Raw genomic sequence first — 20,567 nt, 5'->3', positions numbered from 1 at the left:
TGGGCCATTCGGTCTTCTTCTGCCGTCATTTCTATGTTTCTATGTTACTATGGGATTCACAACAGAATAAAACACTATTTGAGGCATACTCCGATAGGGCTGACGGGATCACTAAAACAATATTGAAAATTTACACTTTGTTGCTAGGAGTTTTGGAGAACAACGTGGGTGAAACTTTGGAAGAGGATGCTTGACATTTATGTTATCAATTGAAGGGGAGAAGCTCAGTCTCTTCGAACTTTCTGGAGAATGTGTTCAATGTTTTTTATAGATGGTATATAACTCCAGCTAAGCTGAACAAGATGTATCCTTCAGTTTTGGACCTCTGCTAGCGAAGTCGTGGAGAGGGGAGATTTCTTCCATATTTGATGGAAGTGTCCTAAGGTGGAACTTTATTGGGTTATGACCAGCACCTTGATAGGTGAGATTACTGGTTGTGAGGTAAAAAAGGATCCAAAATTATTTTTGAGAACCGTGAAAGTGGGGGATCTGGAGGCGTGTGATAATAGGCGCAGGGCCCTCGCGCGCCAGCGCGCCTATTTTGCATAGGCTGCCGGCGCGCGCAGAGCCCCGAGACGCGCGCAAGTCCCGGGGCTTCGTAAAAGGGGCGTGTTGGGGGCGTTGCGGAACGATGCGGCATTGCGGGGGCAGGCCCGGGGGCGTGGCGCCAGCCCGGGGGCGTGGTCGAGGCCTCTGGACCAGCCCCCGGGTCGGGTGATGGTGCACCAGCAGCCCGCTGGCGCGCGCAGATTTACATCTGCTTTTAGCAGGCGTAAATCGTGCAACAAAGGTAAGGGTGGGGGTTTAGATAGGGCCGGGGGGGTGGGTTAGGTAGGGAAAGGGAGGGGAAGGTGGGGGGAGGGTGATGGAACGTTCCCTCCGAGGCCGCTCCGAAATCGGAGCGGCCTCACAGGGGTGCACATTTGTGCAACCTGCGCGCGCTGGGCTCGGCGTGCGCAGGTTGCACAAATGTGCACCCCTGTGCGCCCCGATCCCGGATTTTATAAGATACGCGCGTATCTTATAAAATCCAGCGTACTTTTGTTCGCGCCTGGAGTGCGAACAAAAGTACGCGATTGCGCAAATTTATAAAATCTACCCCTATATGTATACGATTGGCCAGAGTATTCTCGATGAGGAAACTTACCACTATGTTGCATGATACATTACCAAAATTTGAGAAAACATGGGCACTTTATCTAGTTTGGAAAAAAAACCAGGAAAGTTGCATGAGGCTTTGAAGACACTAGTGGGTTTAAGGAGCACACTAATATCATTAACTTCTCATGATGGGAGGGTCATAGGGGGTTGTGATAGGGGGCAGGAGGGAGGTAAGAGGAATGGGGGGGGGGGAAGAGCCCAGCGGGTATATTCATTCAAACAACACTAAGTTGTGCACATATGAAGGAAACAGACACAGGTACACAGGTGGTTTATATTTTAGTGTTTACAGCTTTCTCTTGTTATCATTTGATGATTTGATTATTTGTATGACTATAATATGGTATTCTTGTTTTATGATGTTGGCTGTGTTTATCGTTGGCTGGTCAATAAACATTAAATAAAAAAAAATAGCTGAAGCAAGAATGGGATAGGGGGAGGATTGGCTCTTCCAAATTTGAAGTTATATCATGAAGCAGGTTTGGCTGGGATCCTGAAGGATTGGCTGTTTTCTACCTCTTGTTATGCCAATACTAGGATGGACTCAGCCCTAACTTATCCTCTTTCTTCATGCTATTCATTGCACGCTGATGGATGCAAACTGGTCAAAGACATTAAAACAGGTGTTCTCCTAGCCTCAGCTCATAATTTGTGGAAAAATATGGTTAAGAAATTTGGAGAAAATCCAGAAGTCTCACCCTTCTTTTTTTTATTTTTTATTTATGAATTTACACAATACATGTCAAGAAAATACTTGAATTTGCAAGCAGAGAAAGGTAACTTATAATAGTAGGAAATAACAACATTGAAAGAAACACCTCTGCATATCTAGTCCTCAAATGGTCGATCCAAACACAACCACAGGCAGAACATATACAATGAAATATAGGATCTGATACAGGAGCCACTGTTAAATGATAGATTAAGGTTACGGATAAATAGCGCTTAAAAGTCAGCTATAGGAGAAGAAATTACAGGCATCTCTTTACCCTTCATAAAGGTAATAAGTTGAGAGGGCACATAAAAAAACATAAGACAAATTCTGATATTTTACCACACATTTGCTTGGGTATTTTAGTAGAAATATATTCAGGGTCTCTCACCCCGTGTTAGAATCTGGGTATTAAATGTTCAGCTTCTATAGTTTATTAAGTGTTAATTCATTAGAGGTTGATGTACCTGTTAATATAAATGTGGAGGTAGGTTGGGTTGTAGGGAAGGAATGGCGCACAGTGTCATTATAGTAATGGAGGCATAAGGAACAAATGCCATCTATGACTATTTGATTATCGATTTGGTTATCGTGAGAGGGATTGCAAGCTGATATTGCTGATAGAGGGTAAGGAAGGATAGGGGAGGGAAAGAAGGGAAGAAACACAAAAGAAAAAAGGAATTTCATATGTGACTGACTGACTGACTACAATTGTTTTTTGTAATCTGTTATAGTTTAATAAAGATGTTGAAAGAAAAACATAGCCCAGTGTGGGAAACAGTTTTCTTTTTGTTGTGACTTTAAGTCCCTCACCACAGATCCTGTACATCTGTTGTTTACCTCTCCCTTTCCCATACTTGTTTTACAGTTACATGATGTAGGAGCAGTGGTAGGACACTGAAAACATACTTAGCCAAACTTGTCAGACTTACGATAAGCAAACCTATAATATTTTCCATCATCAGTCTCCACCAGTGCTCAGCCCCCAGAACACCATCAGCTCTGCTGCATTTCCTCAGGTCCTGAAAAAAAGGTAGCAGAACACTGTTCTAGATCATTCCTTTTGAAATTAAGCCTTGAGTAATAGAAACAAAAAAACACATTGAATTATCACAAGTTTGAAACTTATGAGCGGTAGCCTAATAGCTAAGGTTAAAGCCTTGACAATTAGCACTGCTGCTCCCAAGATTCAAACAGAATGTTAGGAATTATTAGGAAGGAACTGGTGAATAAAACGAAGAAAATCATAGTGCCTCTATATCACTCCATGGTGAGATTGCATCTTGAGTACTGTGTGCAAGTCTAGTTGCTGCATCTCAAAAAAAATATAGTTGCACTGGAGAAGGTACAGAGAAGGACGACCAAAATGATAAAGGGGATGGAACAGCTCCCCTATGAGGAAAGACTAAAGAGGTTAGGGCTGTTCAGCTTGGAGAAGAGTCAGCTGAGGGGGGGATATGATAGAGGTCTAGAAAATCATGAGAGGACTTGAACGGACACCTCTCTTTTGCCTGTCTCCGCCTCCATGGGGAAGTTGGTTGCCTCCGGTGCTGAGTGCCGAGACCCACGGTATCTCCTGCACAGCTTGGGCGTCCCCGTCCGTCATGCTTCTTCCTGTGGCCTCCCTAGGTACCCGCTCCTCGGGGACCTCTCACTTCCATCTACCCATTGGGGCACCACTCTCTAACTTAGACAACCTGCTCTTCGGGGGTCTTATCTTCTCTCTCAACAGGATTCCTCAGCGCTATTAGGTACTCGCTCCTCAAGGGCCTTGCCAGCTCAGAGTATCCTGTACCACGGATCTCGGGTCCCTTCCTCCATCCTGCTACCAAGGAAGACCTCTGCACTGCTTCCTCTGTGAGTACCTCTACGCTCCATTTCTCCACTACCACCCTGCAGGTTCGGCTTATCCCACTCAGCAGAACACTACCAACCTTGCTACACCTGGGTGAGATCTTCTATATCTGAGACTCTCTGAGTATATTGGATATCGCAGGACTGCAGTGCTGCATTATTCCTGAGCAAGTACCATCTACCTGCAGCAGTATAATAAAAGGCTTTCCACCTTTAGTGTCTGCTTTCTGAGTCTAGCCTATCGCTGTGGTTCACCAAGGGGCCCCTCCCTGTGGGAGGAGTCATCATCACTCCGACCAGGAGTCCACATTATGCCACAAACACAACACTTTGCTCTGTTTGGTTGTGCATGTCTTCCCGCACGGTCTAACACCCTCTCTTCCCCGCAGTTTTTCTTCTGCGCTGCAGGGCAGTTCTTTTCCTCACTCCCCTCAGAGTTTTTTTCAATCTTTCTTGTGAGAAAAGGAAAAAGAGGTCGAATTCGACAGCACTTCTCAGTGCCGACATGGGATCGCGACCGCCTGGCTTCAAATTCTGCCAATGTGGTAAGGTGATGTCAGTCACTGACAGCCACAACTACTGTTATGTCTGTCTGGGCCCAGATCACGACCAGTTGGCATGCCACAACTGCGGTCGCATGTCTCCCCGGGCCCAGTGACAGCGAGTGCAAAAAAAGCAAGGCTTCAAGAGGGTAGTGATGGCTCCTATGCTCCTCCATTGGAGAGACTCTCAGCCCATTCCTTACCAAGGCCAAACGTGGATTGCCCTGAGAAGAGGAAAAAGGCCTCCTCGCTAGGACCTCAGGGTAAGGGCACAAAAACCAAAAAAGTGCCTAGCACCTTGCTGCTTCCTCTGCTCCCAGACTTGCCCTGGAGTCTGGGCAGGGACTCTGCGTCAAGGAGTCGTGAAAGATGTAGTGCCAAAGGCAATATGGGTAATCAAGGGCGCCGTTTCATCAAAGAAGTCAATGCCGGTGTCAAATTCTGACCGTAAGATGCATGCGTCGGGAGACCGAAGCACCACACAATGCATTGGCATACTGACACATTGATGCAAGACGCAGTGCTTTGGGTCATGAAAAGTCCAACAGGTCCCCAACGAAGCCAAGCGCGTCACTGCTGGGTGATGTACCAACGCAACCAGGAACTAAGTCTTTGATGCAAGTGGACGCAGCGACCCCACACCAGCACAAGAAAGCAAAATCTGGGCATAAACACCAACCCCACAAGGGGCATGATGCGAAGGATAAACCACAGGATCCTCAGAGAGTCTTCATATCGGAGGAGATGTGTGACATGGGTTTTTCGAATGTCACTTCATTGTCCGATTACCCAGATTCAGAGTTTTCTTCCACCTCCTCAAATAGAGTGTACTTTGACATCTCCTTGGTCTCCCGGAGAAAGAGAATGTGTCCCCGCTGTTGCAGGAACCACCCACAAAGCGTGCCAAGATTCCACATGAGACGGCCCCTCACAAGCACATGGCCCGGGGACCGGACTCCTACATATTGCTCACCACTATCCCCAGTAAGTCATCGGTTTGTGCGCGCACCCCTGAGAAAGGGGACCACCAGGTGAAGTCTTTGACTCAGTTCCAATGGGGAAAGGCCTGGCCGAACAAGCAATGTCTCAAATTTCTGCAGTCCTCATCATACTCTTCGCCTCCCTTGAACCGAAGGAACAGGAATGACAGCCAGCTAGCCCATCATCCGAAAAAGGCCTTCCAGGGGAGGAACCCCTAACGACTTGGGAGGTGGGGAGAGAGATCGCTGCAACGGCAGTTCTATCCTCAGCCAAGCTCACCCTTGGCAGCTTCTCCACCCAGCTCCCCTGGTTTTTCCATGGGACTGCCATCAGACCCATCCGAGTTGCCACCAGAGCCCTCCTCTCCACTGGAAGATCTTTCCTACTCGAATTTTATTGAGAAGATGGGAGCAAAGCTTAACATTGAAACCAGGAAGGTACTGGACCCAAGAGTAGAGGTCCTGGGCATTCTGAAAATCTTTGAGGTGCCAGCCTAGCCAACGGCATTGCCTTCCCACAGTGTACTGGATGTGCTCTTGGAAAAGAATTGGGAGTCCCCTTTCTCATCAGGATTAGAAGATTGCCCTATTACACTGCTCTCAACTTCCACACACATCCATCAAGGTGGAATCCTCCATGAATAAAGCCAAAAAGACGAGACTGCACTTGAATATGCCTTCAGGTAAAGATAATCATTACCTGGACGAGTTTGGGAAGCGGTCTTTCCAATCCGCTATGCTAGGAACAAAGATACTGCATTATATAGAATTGGTATTGTATCTTTATGAATGCCTTCAATTACTCAAACCGCTCTTCGGGGAGACTTCATCAGGCTCAGGGTTACCCCAACTGGTACTCGACATGGAGGCGGGACTACAATACCACCTCCATACCATCTATGAATCTTCGAGACATCATCCCGAGCCTCTGCGTCTACAATAGTGGCTCGTCGGCTAGCTTGGTTGAGGGCAAGCATGATCAGGGAGGATGTCCATGAGAAATTGGCGGACCTGCCCTGCAAAGGGGTTGACATTTTCATCGATAAACTATGAAAACAGTAGCGTAACTGAAAGAGAAGAATGTAGCGATTATGACTCTGGCCTCCCTGGCAGATCTGCCTTCAGGCATGAGAAGGCATTTTCTGTCCTACCGTAAGCCCAGGTCCCAGCAACACCCATACCGCTCCTACCCACCGTATCGGGCCATGGCGTTTCAGCAGCCTCGCCAACAACCACAGTAACAGCAGCAGAGGGGTAGATCTGCGGATCAACGGCAACAACGGCAACCGTCTCCAGAGCCCCCGCAAAGTTTTTAAGACCAGCTGGGCCACCCCTGTCAACACGGGGGGGGGGGGGGGGGGGCCAAACTAACTCAGTTCTTTAATTCCTAGTCTGCGATAACATCTGACCATTGGGTGCTGGAAATTATTTGCATGGGTTACCAACTCAAATTCAAGCAGCTTTTTGTGCTTCCACGTCTTACAGGCTCTCATCGGGTTCCACCACAGGTGCAATTACTGCGAATAGAGTTGGAGGCTCTGCTGGCTCAGCAAGCTATTCAAGTACTACCACCACACCAATAGAACTGGGGATTCTTTTCCTCATACTTCCTCATTCCCAAGAGATCGGGTGGTCTCCGGCCAATCTTGGACTTAAGGGAACTCAACAAATTTCTTCTCAAGGAGAAATTCAAGATGACATCCCTAAAGAATATCCTTCTTTTCCTATAACCCAATGACTGGATGTGCTCGCTGGACCTCAGATATGCCTACTCCCGCATTCCTATGCACCGCTCCTCGCAGCAATACCTGTGCTTCCGATTCAGTGAGCAGCACTATACCATCCAAAGTGCTCCCCTTTGGACTGTCCTCTGCTCCCAGAGTATTCACCAAGTGCCTAGCTGTGGCCCACCTCCAAAGAAAGGGGATCCAACTATTTCCTTACCTGGACAATTGGTTGCTAGTGGCATCAGACAAGCTGACTCTTAGGGACCAAATGAGAGACACTCTTGATTATTTACAAATGCTGGCCTTTGTGATCAACTACGAAAAGTCCTGCCTGCAACCGACTCAGATCCTTCAGTTCATTGGAGCGAGGATCAACACTGCGGAAGGGCAGAGACCCTATGTGAATTGGCCAGACAATTACAAGTCTCTACATGACCGTCTGTCTGCCAGGTCCTCATCATCCTAGGACAGAAGGCGGCAGCAATTTACGTTGTGCCTCAGACCAGGCTGCACATGGGTCATCTGCAGTGGGGCCTGCAGGCTCAGTGGACACAATTCCGTCAACCCCTGTCAGATGTGATATACCTTACCCAGGCCTTGCGAAAAGTTTTAACCTGGTGGCTGCTACTGCAAACACTTACAAAGGGTGCTCTCTTTTGGAAGCTGGCACATGAATTGATCCTCACCACGGATGCCTCACACAAAGGGTGGGGTACTTATCTGGACTGTCTTCAGATGCAAGGCTTATGATCGCTGGTTGAAAGTGCTTAACAGATAAAACTTCCTAGACCTGTGAGCGATTCGAAACGCCCTTCTCACTGTTATCGACCACGTTCAAGGCAAAAACGTCATGGTTCACACAGACAACCAGATGGCCATGTTCTACATAAACAAGGAAGGAGGATCCGGTTCATGGATGCTGTGCAGAGAAGCGATTCGCATTCTTGAGTAGGCGGACAAGCACTCCATCTTGTTGCAGGCCACTTACCTTCCCAGACCGACTCAGCAGGATATTCCATCCACACGAGTGGGCTCTCAACCAGACAGTAGCGGACGCCATTTTTGCCCATTGGGGTATCCCAAGCATGGATCTGTTTGCAACAATGGACAACAGGAAAGTACGCAGATTCTGCTCAGTGTTTTTGAGTCCACAGAGATCTGCCCAGGACACCTTCCTTATCTCATGGACAAAGGGCCTTCTCTATGTTTATCCTCCAATTCCTCTCCCATCTCGGACCATTCAGAAATGCATAGCAGATGTTGCCGACCTAATTCTGATAGCCCTAGCATGGCCATGTCAGCCATGGTACGCTTATCTGGTTCGTCTGTCGATAGCTCCTCCCATATCACTTGGGGGAAGAGCAGACCTTCTCTCGCAGGACAGGGGGTCGCTGCTGCACTCCATGCAATCCTCACTTCATCTTACAGCCTGCAGGTTGAAAGGACAATACTAAGTAAGCTTGGGGTGTTGTCTGAGGACCAAAATGTGTTGATATCTTCACATAAGTACTCCATCAGGAAGAATTATCAGCTCAAGTGGCAGTACTACTACTACTACTACTACTCCGCCTGGTGTCGACAGCGTGGTGTGGACCCATTCTCTTGTTCACCAGAGACCTTTCTGGAATACCTCCATACGCTCTACCAATCAGGGCTGGCTACGGCTTCAGTACGGGTCCAAGTCAGTGCTATAGTTGCTCCTTGTGACCTTGGGCAAGTCATTTTACCCTCCATTGCATCAGGTACAAACTCCAACCCGCGAAAGGCCATTATCGTGGCGGTAGCATTCAAATTAGGTGGAGGGGAGGAGTTAGGGAGGGGATTATGGAAATAGGCTAGCGGCACCACTGATGGCAATAATGTGGCAGTAGTGTGGGAAATAGCACCATCTTTTATGGTGGCGCTATGCCTGCGATAGAGTGCAGCACGGCCGCACCGCAGCAGGCAAAACTGCACTGCCGTGGTGTGGCTGGCTGCAGGCTATCGCCCGACCACCCCCTTCTTCGTCCCCCTGCCACTCTTTACCGCCGCGTTCATCATTTCACAAGGAATGATGAATCCTAGCCTTAGATTGTAAGCCCTCTGGGGTTAGGGAAATACCTACAGTACCTGAATGTAATCTGCTTTGAAGTGCTGGGAAAAAAAAGTGTGAAAAGCAGAATATAAAAATCTAAATAAAAATATTATCAACCACATGACGGCCTCCCAGTTTCAAAGCACCCACTCATCTCCCGCTTCATGAAGGGCCTCATACACTTCAGAGCTCCAGTTGCCAAGCATCCAGAGGCCTGGTGTCAGAGCAACTCATGCTGCCCCCATTTGAACCACTGTACAGTTCTCACGTGAAATATTTAACCTGGAAGGTGGTATTTTTGGTAGCACAACTTCTACCAGGAGAGAGAATGAACTGTGCAGGCATTAGTGCATTATCCCCCTTATCTGCAGTTCTACCATGACAAGGTGACCCTTCGCACTCACCCTTCCTTTTTGCCCAAGGTGGTTTTGGTGTTCCACCTCAACCAGACTATTACTCTACCGGCGGTTTTCCCAAAACCGCACAAGAATAGCAGGAAGCGCCTGTTGCATATCCTGAACTGCAAAAGAGCATTAGCATACTACAAAAGAAGAACACATGCTGATCATAGGATGTCCCAGCTTTTTGTCTTGTTTGATCCCAATTTGCCTGGATGTCCCATTGCAAACAGAACTATAGCAAGTTGGCTTTCTAAATGCATCCAGTTTTGTTATGCTAAACGCTCCATATCGCCTCCTGGCAAGGTGAAGGCACATCAGATCCGAACAGCAGCCACTTCAATTGCTCACCTCTATGAGGAGCCATTAATAGACGTCTCACTACTGCCTGGACCAGCAGACATCTTCAGACACAGCATTGGGGTCGATAGTGCTGTAACATGCCACGCAATGTTGATTCTCCAGGGTTGTCCACGATAAGACAGGTTGAGCTTGCAGAGGTCGGGGCAAAAGCACGAGCACAGCAGACTGTCCGTGTGCGAGGCACAACCCGAGGGCTGGGGACTCCCAGGCATCCCAGGTTAATTCAGCCCTGCTATTGCTTACCGTAAGCAGTGTTTCTGAAGCTAGTGTAACATACCTCTAGGAACTAGGGCAGAGAAATGTTGAATCATCATTGTGACATGAAAAGACTGACAATAGAGTGCTGTCTCTTTAAGAGCTGGGGGGGGGGAAAGGAGATTCAAAATTGGATTGTCTGAGCATGTGCAAACAGATCACTGCTCAGCTTGAACAGAGTTCCTGCCCTGCTCTGAATTAATAAATATTATCTGTACTGATTAAGGTGAGCAGCCCTCTATAATTGTATTCATGTGTAATGTATTTATGTTAGTTAGCATTGTTTTGAGATGTATTGAAGTTGTTTTTACTTTATCTAAAGAGATTTATAAAAATTGGATTGTCTGAGCATGTGCAAACAGATCACTGCTCAGCTTGAACAGAGTTCCTGCCCTGCTCTGAATTAATAAATATTATCTGTACTGATTAAGGTTCTCTTTTCTGGAACCCTGCTGTGGACGACTTGGGAGTAATTGAACTGTGCCCTGTCAGGATTTGAAGCTCTTCTTTCGGATAGAGGCTGCTGTATTGTGGATTTGGCAGTTGAAGCAAAGAGCAGTACTGACGCCCTCTTCAGCTCTAAATTCAAATGGACACACAGTAGGATACAATCTGGGACTTTGCTTGTTCAGAGACTGCTTAAGGTCGGGTGCTATATCACATGCTGATTCTGGTTGAAATACTTAACATGAGTTATGACAAAGTTGAGTTTTCTCTTGTACTATATACATGTGTTTATATGACAAATGCAGATGCTTAGGAAGTGAACAGATTTATTTCAGTCATTCATTCCAGTAAAGATAAAACTGTTACTCACTAAAGAGCGTGTGGATTCATTTCTGATACTGGGTTGGGAATCAAAGTGTAGGTTTCAGACACAAGGAGTCATAAAGAAAATTGAACTTCAAGGGTTACACTAGCAGGATGAATTAGCCGTGCAGACCGCCCGCCTCCCTGGACAGCCCTCTCCTGCACTAGGCCGTGCAGGAAGACGCACGCAGCCTCACAGAGCAAAGCTCTGTAAAGATCCGTCTAGTGGCTGCCAGAGGACGTCCCAGAAAGCATGGCTATTAAGCTCTGGAATTCTTTGCTAGAGAATGTAATTAAGGCAGTTAGTGTTACTGGGTGCAAAAAAGATTTGCCAAGTTCCAGAAGGAGAAGTCCATAAACTGCTAGTAATAAAGTTGACTTAGGGAATAGCCACTGTTATTACTGGCATTAATAGCATGGGATGTAGTTAATGTTTGGGTACTTGCAGGTACTTGTAACCTGGATTGGCCACTGTTGGAAACAGGATGCTGGGCTTGATGGACCCTTGGTCTGACCCAGTATGGCAACTTCTTATAACATGTGTCTGTCCTTTATGCTGCAGTGTCTACTTTAGGATCACATCCTCCCCTCCTATTCCCTGCAGAACAGGAGGAGAAGGGCAGGATTATGGGGCTGGGTGGATGTTCTTTGTTCAGTCTGCTCTGGGCTCATCTCCCTCTTCCTTGCAGGCTACCTGGAAGGGAGGGGCTGGAGTAGGACACCCCTCCTGCTCTGCCTCTTAAGTCTGAAAAGAAGTGGTGGAGCTCCATTCCAGGCTGTTCCCCTACAAATTAAGCCCTGGGTGAATTAATTTTTAGTTTGTGTGTTTAATTTAAAAAGGAAAGTTAGGTCATATTTTGTGTGTGTGTGTCCAAATAGCAAGCACAGGTAGGTACATTTTTAGTGTCTTTCTTTCCCACACCAGCTCCCACCTATCCCTAAGCACATTTTTTATTTATAACTCTTATCCCATGTAAGAGGAGAAGAGACATTTTCACAGCAGAAATCAATCAGGCATTTATAAAAAAAAAGTACTCATTTCTTCCTAAAAAAAACTCCTGGTCTTGCGATTTCCCTAATAACTTATCTAATTCCTTGAAAATTCTTCATTGGAAGTTCTCGATCAGGGCACTTTATATTTCATTTCAGGATTTAAATAATGTTATGCAAAATTATTTTAGGAAACTTCCTGTGTTATTTTTTGCTCAACCTGTGATAATTTTCCCTGATCTTGTTTCTATTACTCAAGTTAAGCGAAAGGGTTTTTTATCTTTTCGTCAGGATGTTGTTTTCCTTGGATTTTCTTTTGTTCTTCGTTTTCCTTGTACATGTGTCATTAAAAAAGGGGATAAGTGTTTTTTTTTTTCTTACCTGAGCAATTAAAACTTTTTATAGAGTTCCGTGACCCGCTTACTTCTTTCCCTGTGCCTCAGTCTTCTTAGCTATAAGGGGTAGATTTTCAAAAAACGCGAATAGGCGTACTTTTGCTGGCGCATCAGGCGCAAGCAAAAGTACGCTGGATTTTAGTAGAAACGCGCGGAGCCGCGCGTATCCACTAAAATCCTGGATCGGCGCGCGCAAGGCTATGAATTCTGTATAGCCGGCGCGCGCCAAGCCGCGCAGCCTACCCCCGTTCCTTCCAAGGCCGCCCCGAAATCGGAGCGGCCTTGGAGAGAATCCTCTAACGCCCTCCCCTCACCTTCCCCTCCCTTCCTCTACCTAACCCACCCGCCCGGCCCTGTCTACACCCCCCCTTACCTTTCTCCGGGGATTTACGCCTCCTGGAGGGAGAAGTAAATCCCCGCGCGCCAGCGGGCCTCCTGCGCGCCGGGCCGCGACCTGGGGGCGGGTACGGAGGGCACGGCCACGCCCCCGGACCGCCCCGGGCCGTAGCCACGCCCCCGTACCCGCCCCCAAAAAGCTGCCGACACGCCCCCGAAACGCCGCGACGACCGGGCCCGCCCCCGACACACCCCCCTCGGAGAACCCCGGGACTTACGCGAGTCCCGGGGCTCTGCGCGCGCCGGTAGGCCTATGTAAAATAGGCTCACCGGCGCGCAGGGCCCTGCTCGCCTAAATCCGCCCGGTTTTGGGCGGATTTAGGCGAGCAGGGCTCTGAAAATCCGCCCCATTCTGTCACAAGCAATTTGTGTTGTTTGTAATTTTAAAAGTCAACAATAAAATTAATCATGTCAGTAATCCACATGTAAGTAATCCATCCCTTATCAATAGATTAATCATTGTCTCATTGCAGAAAATTGCCAAATTTTAACATTAAATATACCACATGTATTTTATGGACTTTAGTTTATGCATTCCTACTCCCTTAGCACCCTAAATTAACTAAGAAACACAACAATATAAAGATGAAGATAGATAAAGATGCCCCTAACTCCATAATGGGACACTGAGTCAGTACTGGGTCAGAGGGAAGAATGATCCTAACACCATGCTGGGACACCGGGTCAGTGCTGGCACAGAGGGAAGAGTGCCCTTAACACCATGCTGGGAGACTGGGTCAGTGCTGGATCAGAGGGAAGAGTGCTCCTAACACCATGCTGGGACACTGGGTCAGTGCTGGATCAGAGGGAAGAGTGCCCCTAACACCATGCTGGGACACTGGGTCAGTGCTGGATCAGAGGGAAGAGTGCCCCTAACACCATGCTGGGAGACTGGGTCAGTGCTGGATCAGAGGGAAGAGTGCTCCTAACACCATGCTGGGACTCTGAGTCAGTGCTGGATCAGAGGGAAGAGTGCCCCTAACACCATGCTGGGACACTGGGTCAGTGCTGGATCAGAGGGAAGAGTGTCAGTAACACCATGCTGGGACACTGGGTCAGTGCTGGATCAGAGGGAAGAGTGCTCCTAACACCATGCTGGGACACTGGGTCAGTGCTGGATAAGAGGGAAGAGTGCTCCTAACACCATGCTGGGATACTGGGTCACTGGGTCAGTGCTGGCTCAGAAGGAAGAGTGCCCCTAATACCATGCTGGGACACTGGGTCAGTGCTGGATCAGAGGGACGAGTTCCCCTAACACCATGCTAGGACACTGGGTCAGTGCTGGATCAGAGGGAAGAGTGGCCCTAACACCATGCTGGGACACTGGGTCAGTTCTGGATCAGAGGGAAGAGTGCCCCTAACACCATGCTGGGACACTGGGTCAGTGCTGGCACAGAAGGAAGGGTGCCCCTAACGCCATGCTGGGACACTGGGTCAGTGCTGGCTCAGAGGGAAGAATGATCCTAACACCATGCTGGGACACTGAGTGAGTGCTGGATCAGAGGGAAGAGTGTCCCTAACACCATGCTGAACACTGGGTCAGTACTGGATCAGAGGGAAGAGTGCCCCTAACATCATGCTGGGACACTGAGTCAGTGCTGAATGAAAGGGAGAAGTGTTCTTTAACACCATGCAAAATATTGGGTCATTACCAAAATGCTGCAGACAAAAGGGAATGCAACTGCTATTACCTGCAAATTCTTTAAAGTCTGGGATTGCTTAAGGACTATAAAAGGTTGATGTTCATGTTAAGAAAGCTATGCAAATTAGGTTTCTTCCTAGGGCATAGATATACAAATATTGGGGAGGTCCTGAGCACTGGATCTACTTATGGCCCTTGAGACATGTCCATGTTGGGAAAACGTTGACCATTGTCACTGTGATTCTTCCTCACATCAGGTAATGTCTGCCCTTTATTTTCTTATCTAGAGATTGATGAGTCTGAGAGAAGACACAAGGAGACACATCCTGAGGAAACTACTAAACATCTGGAAGTTACTAAAACTATACCAGAGAGAGATGGAGAGGTCAGCTGCCCATGTTGTACCTGGGAGAAAAACTGCTGGACTCAGTATAAACCAGAGGAAGAATTAAGAAACCTAGCAGGAGATTGCACTGAGAGTGTGGCTCCCTGTGAGCAAAGTACCAATGATACCCACAGTATGGAGCATTGGAGAAACAAAAAAATAGAACAACAATCTGTTTGTAACGAATGTGGAAATTTCTACATGGATCAGGGAACTCTAAAGCCACAAGATGGAGTTCATAGCGGAGAGAGACCACATACATGTACAGACTGTGGCAAGAACTTCAGGCAGAAGGACTCTGTCCTAGTAAATAAGAAAATGCACACTAACTACAATAGACCACTTCTCTGTAGTGAAGATGGGAAATGCATGCTTCGCAATACAGACATGGTAATGCCTAAGGGAAGCCACACAGAAGAGAGGCCATTGCCATGCCATGAATGTGGGAAGAGCTTTATTCAGAAAGGGAGACTTCTGATGCACCAAAGAATCCATTCAGGAAAGAAACCTTTCTGCAAGGAATGTAGGAAAGGTTTCAGAAAGAAAAGCAATCTTATTAAGCATCTACAAATAAACACTGGGGAAAGACTCTTTCTGTGCACTGAATGTGGGAAAAGCTTCAATCAGAAAAGCAATCTTACTCAGCACCTACAAACACATTCTGAGGAAAGACACTTTTCATGCAGTGAATGTGGGAAACGTTTCAGGTACAAAGGAGGGCTTACACAACACTTGAGAATTCACACCAGAGAGAGACCCTTTACATGCAATGAATGCGGAAAAAGCTTTATTTGGAAGCTAAGCCTTCGGCTGCACCAGAGAGTCCATACAGGAGAGAAACCTTTCTCTTGTACGGAATGTAGGAAAAGCTTCAGTCAGAAACGAGATCTTATTTGGCACCTAAGGATACATACTGGGGAAAGACCCTTTCCATGCAATGAATGTGGGAAAAATTTCATGGAGAAGGGAGGGCTTACAAGACACCTGAGGATTCATACTGGAGAGAGACCCTTTCCATGCAATGAATGTGGGAAAAGCTTCAGGGACAAGGGAGGGCTTACAAGACACCTGAGGATTCATACTGGAGAGAGACCCTTTACATGCACTGAATGTGGGATAAGCTTCAGGGAGAAGGGAGCACTTACACAACATCTGAGAATTCACACTGGAGAGAAACCTTTTACATGTACTGAATGTGAGAAAAGCTTCAGGAAGAAGGGAGCGCTTACACGACACCTGAGAATTCACACTGGAGAGAGACCCTTTACATGCACTGAATGTGGGAAATGCTTCAAGGAGAAGGGAGGGCTTATACGACACCTGAGAATTCATACTGGAGAGAGGCCATTTCCATGCACAGACTGAGAAAAGCGTTTTCAGGAGGCGAGAGCTTCTGATACACAAGAGAAGCCACACAGGGAACGACAACCTGATATTGTGGTGAAGAAGAAAAACAGAAGAAAGGCATTGCTGTTAGAAGTGTCAGTACTCAGTGATTATTCTGTGGATCGTATGGAGAAAGCAAAGATTCTTAAATAGCAAGAGATGCAATCAGAGATCAAGAAAATGTGGCAGAAAGATACTGAAATGGTCCCAATTATATTGGGTGTCACTGGTCTTTATAAGAAGAATTTTAAAGTGCATCTTGAAATGTTGCCTGTTAAGGTTATATGTTATGAACTTCAGAAGTGGGGCTCTCTTTGGTACAATGCAAGTTCTAAGAAGGGCATTAGCAGTAAATTTGAAAAATTGAGATCATCCCAAACATGCCATGGCTTACAAATGAGGCTCATTATTGTCAAGGTGACTTCACTGTATAACATCTTCATCAGATGACAGCAGGCTGACTGCGACTATTTAAATATGAAAAGAAGCCGAAAATACAAATCCATGCTGACCATACATCACCCAGAATAAAATGGAGCAAACGCTTACCCTTAGCACTAAGACTAATGCTGGTGTTAGCAATGGTGCAAAATCTTAAGGTGAAGACAACACTGCTGGGATAGTTATAGGCCCTAGTGAACCTGTTCATTGGCCCACCAAAAACAGAACTGAACATGGTTACATGGACCCCTAGAGATAAAAAAAAAGATATAATGTACTGCTATTTTTCTACAATATACCCTGAATTTAAATCTAGATGATATACAGAGAACACATAAAAAATGGGGAGAGTGATTTTTGTCTTTCCAAATCTGAGCTCAATGCAAATTACTAATTCAGGTGCAGTAGGCAGGCCCCTTCTCCAGAGTGCTTACAATCTAAAGGGGATTTACTAATCTGTGGTATTTTCTCTGGAGGGAATTCACTGAACTCTAATACTTGGTACCGCAGCTTAGAAAGTCTCACAGAAAAACAGACTGCAGCACAGGGGCCCGGCACAATGGCAGCCCCCACATCCTAGTGCTGACATCATTTAAGGGGCCAGACTGCCTTCCCTCTTCTTAGAGTCCAAACTCCTGTGGGTCAAGTGAGACTTCCTCTTCCAGCCCTTGAGATGGCCGGCCCTGTCCTCCACTGACAAACCCTGCCCCCTTGAAGTATAAAAGTTACCTTCCCCACCCCTCAGACCTCCTTCCCCTACCCCTGTCCCCAACCAGTATGTTAAAGTCCCTGGTGTCTGGTGGCTTCAGAGCACCCCCTAGGATACTGGCTCTGGTCACACCATACAAAAATGATCACATGATAGGGACAAAAGTGTTCTTGAGGCTTCCCCTCTCGATTTTGGACAGGGAGCGCCTGGACCTGGGAACCTAGAGGGCACTCTGGGCTCCACTAGACACCAAGGACTTTAAGGTACTGTTTCAATAGAGGCGGGGAGAAGGTGGCCCTGGGATTACTCTCAAGGTGGTGGGGTTTGACACTGAGGGTGAGGCAGGTCTGGCAACTTAAAACTTTTTTTATTTTATAACTTTGGACACTACTGAAGGGAGTGGGGGTGGGAGTCAGCAGGTGGGAAGGCCATTTAAAGAAGCAGACCAGGAGCATTGCATCCTGATAATCCGGAAGAAAGTTAGGTACATTCCTTGAGGTGTAGTTAACTTTTCATTAAATATCATAGCTTACCAGCTTCACCATAATCTGTGGCATTTGATTAGCATATTAATGAGCTAATTTCCTTGCCTTTGCATGCAAATCAGCTCATTTAAATACCCTTGTTGCCCTGGGTATTTTGAGGTTGTGAATAATATGCAGAATTTGCAATTCTGTGCATTCTTTGCGTTAATGCATTTACCAAGGCTTAGTAAATGAATGAATGTTTTAGGGGGTCATTTATCAAAATGCACTAAGGCTTTTTTGCATGTGTTAAGGGCTTAGTGCATGCGAAAAGCCCCATTAACGCATGCGATCGCACAGACTTAATGCTAATTTTAACAACAGCCTTTTGAATTGCATTAGGCTGTGCAATGAGAGAGAGAGAGAGAGAGAGAGACTGAGACTGAGACTGGCCATAATGTCATCTCCCTTGATAGGTATGTGTATCCCTGCCCAGCTAGTAACCCGAGGTGAGGTTTAGGTATCAGTGTAGGGGGTTAGGGGCCCCTTTGACATTCAATGTTAGATGTATGAACAGAAAAGTGGTCTCTTGTGAACATTTGATGACCCTCGGAGTGAGGAAACTCACTGCAAGATGAGATTTGTGCAATGTTCTCTCCACCTAGCTTGTGAACATTTGATGACCCTCGGAGTGAGGAAACTCACTCCAAGATGAGATTTGTGCAATGTTCTCTCCACCTAGCTTGATGGACTAACATCAAGCTAGGTGGAGAGAACATTGCACAAATCTCATCTTGGAGTGAGTTTCCACACTCAGAGGGTCATCAAATCTTCACAAGAGACCACTGTTCTTTTCGTACATCTAACATTGAATGTCAAAGGGGCCCCTAACCCCCTACACTGATACCTGAACCTCACCTCGAGTTACTAGGTGGGCCTACCAGAGGGATACAAATACCTATCAAGGGAGATGACATTATGGCCAGGCTTTTGCTATCGCATGTGATACTTACCGCATTTTGATAAATCCAGGCCTTAGTTTGTAATTATTCTCTGAGGACAAGCAAGATGGTAGTTCTCCACATGGGTGACATCATCAGATGGAGCCCAGCACGGAACTTTGATCTCAAAGAATCTAAAACTTTCAAATATGTCCTACTGAGCATGTCAAGCTATAGTCGTCACCCTTCTCCCTAGGCAGAGTCTCTCAGTCTCTTTTTTTCTGCAGAGCCATGTGTTCATGGGGCCGTGTGCTCTCAGTATTCAGCTTTGCTCTCTTCCTCTACAGTCTTTGTCAGTGATTTCTTCTAGAGCTGCATCTGTTTTCTTTCCTTTACCTTATGGTAGTTTTCTTTCTCTTTTACCTCTCTCCTCTGACTGCCAGCCACATGGTGAGCCTTAGTCACTGTGCAGTCGGGCAGACTCTGTTTCTTCTTTAAAAAAAAAATATATATATATATATTTATATATATATACTGCACCTGCAGTTTAGTGGTTATTGTATCTTTTTTCTGATGCTGACAGGACTGACTGAGTACAGCCCGTGGGTGATCCATGTAGGTTGCTGAGCCTGGGGACTCGCCTGTGTTCTACACGAGTAAGAGTTCCATGTCGTTTCATCAATCAGTTGGTATAGATGGAGGTCAGACAGTGAAGAGAACGAGGATTATACTGTTCCTGTGGGGGGAGAGCTCATCCCCCCCCCACACCCAAAGGAACTAGTCTCTACTGGCAGGAACTCTGGTTGACATAGCCTTCCCTCCTGCTTGCCGGTGATGGCAGTGCAGTCTCCCTATGAGAGAGAGTGAGCAGGAGCCTAGGCAAGCAGCCCAGCCATGCCCAGCAACCGTTGCCCATGCACTTCTGTGATCAGTGCACCATTAATCTGATGCATCGATGACAGGACCGAGTCGGGAACCAGGACTACCATTGAGCGCCATGGTCACCCTTGAGGCCATCGAGGTACTGGGGCGCCCTCGATGCTGTAAGGGCCTTCCGTGCCATAGGCATTTGTGGACTCAAGGCACCGGAGAGTCATCAAGCACCTGGGACTTCGAGATCGGTAGCATGGGTTCTTCTTAGTGTTTGGGTGGTTGCCAGGTTCTTGTGGCCTGGTTTTGGCCTCTGTTGGAAACAGGATGCTGGGCTTGATGGACCCTTGGTCTGACCCAGCATGGCAATTTCTTATGTTCTTATGGCGGACTCATCCACTCCATGGATGCCTCAGTCCATTCTAAGCCTTGGTGCCATTCCATGCCATGGATGCCTCAGTGCTATTCCATGCCCTCAGTCCCATCAAGGTGCTCAAGTGGCCACACCCAATGCCATTGAGATGCGCGAGTGGCCTCCACCAATGGACATGGCTGCCCTCGGGGCCATCGCGATGCACACCTGCCATCGAGGTGCGGAGCAGCCATGGAGACCATCGGGCCCTGGTCGTCCCCAAGGCCATTAACCACCAAGGCTCTTGGGAGCCCTCAAGTGCCACTGAAGCCCTCGAGCTGCAAGGACTTTGGCCTTGAATGGATCAAGCACCAGGGTCGCCCTTTACTCAAGGCACCCTGGTACGCTGAGGCATACCGGTGTATTGGTCTGGTGCCCTCGAGGTGTGTTGGCGGTGTCCTGATGGAGCACTGAGGTGCATTGTGCTGCCTTATGACTCACCTATGGCTATTGGGCACCGTGAATGCCGATGATCTTGGGGGCCCTGAGCCGCTGGGGTCGGGAGGCCCCGCCTGGATTCGTACACCATTGGTGTTGAGTGCTAGTGAGACTATCATCAGCCATAGTCGCTGGTGAGGGATGCCATCGAGCTTGCAGCATTGATGTCCTTGGACAGATAGGTGAGCCGAGAGGGATAGTCGATGGCAGCGGCAGTCATCT

At 47.3% G+C, this 20,567-nt stretch overlaps 1 protein-coding gene across 1 annotated transcript in view; it reads left to right on the top strand.

Annotated features, from left to right (window-relative positions):
• Positions 1-16,811, top strand: part of LOC115083828 (gastrula zinc finger protein XlCGF57.1-like) — a 52,524-nt gene extending 35,713 nt beyond the window's left edge. Inside the window, exon 4 of the mRNA XM_029587852.1 lies at positions 14,587-16,811. Within this exon, the coding sequence (XP_029443712.1) occupies positions 14,587-16,049 (1,463 nt within the window). The 3' untranslated portion in view covers positions 16,050-16,811. The remainder of the gene's footprint in view (positions 1-14,586) is intronic.
• Positions 16,812-20,567: the final 3,756 nt, after the last annotated feature.

This window comes from Rhinatrema bivittatum, chromosome 2 (genome assembly GCF_901001135.1).
Source record: "Rhinatrema bivittatum chromosome 2, aRhiBiv1.1, whole genome shotgun sequence".
In the NCBI taxonomy this organism is placed as follows: domain Eukaryota; kingdom Metazoa; phylum Chordata; class Amphibia; order Gymnophiona; family Rhinatrematidae; genus Rhinatrema; species Rhinatrema bivittatum.
This window is presented reverse-complemented; position numbering and strand designations above follow the sequence as displayed.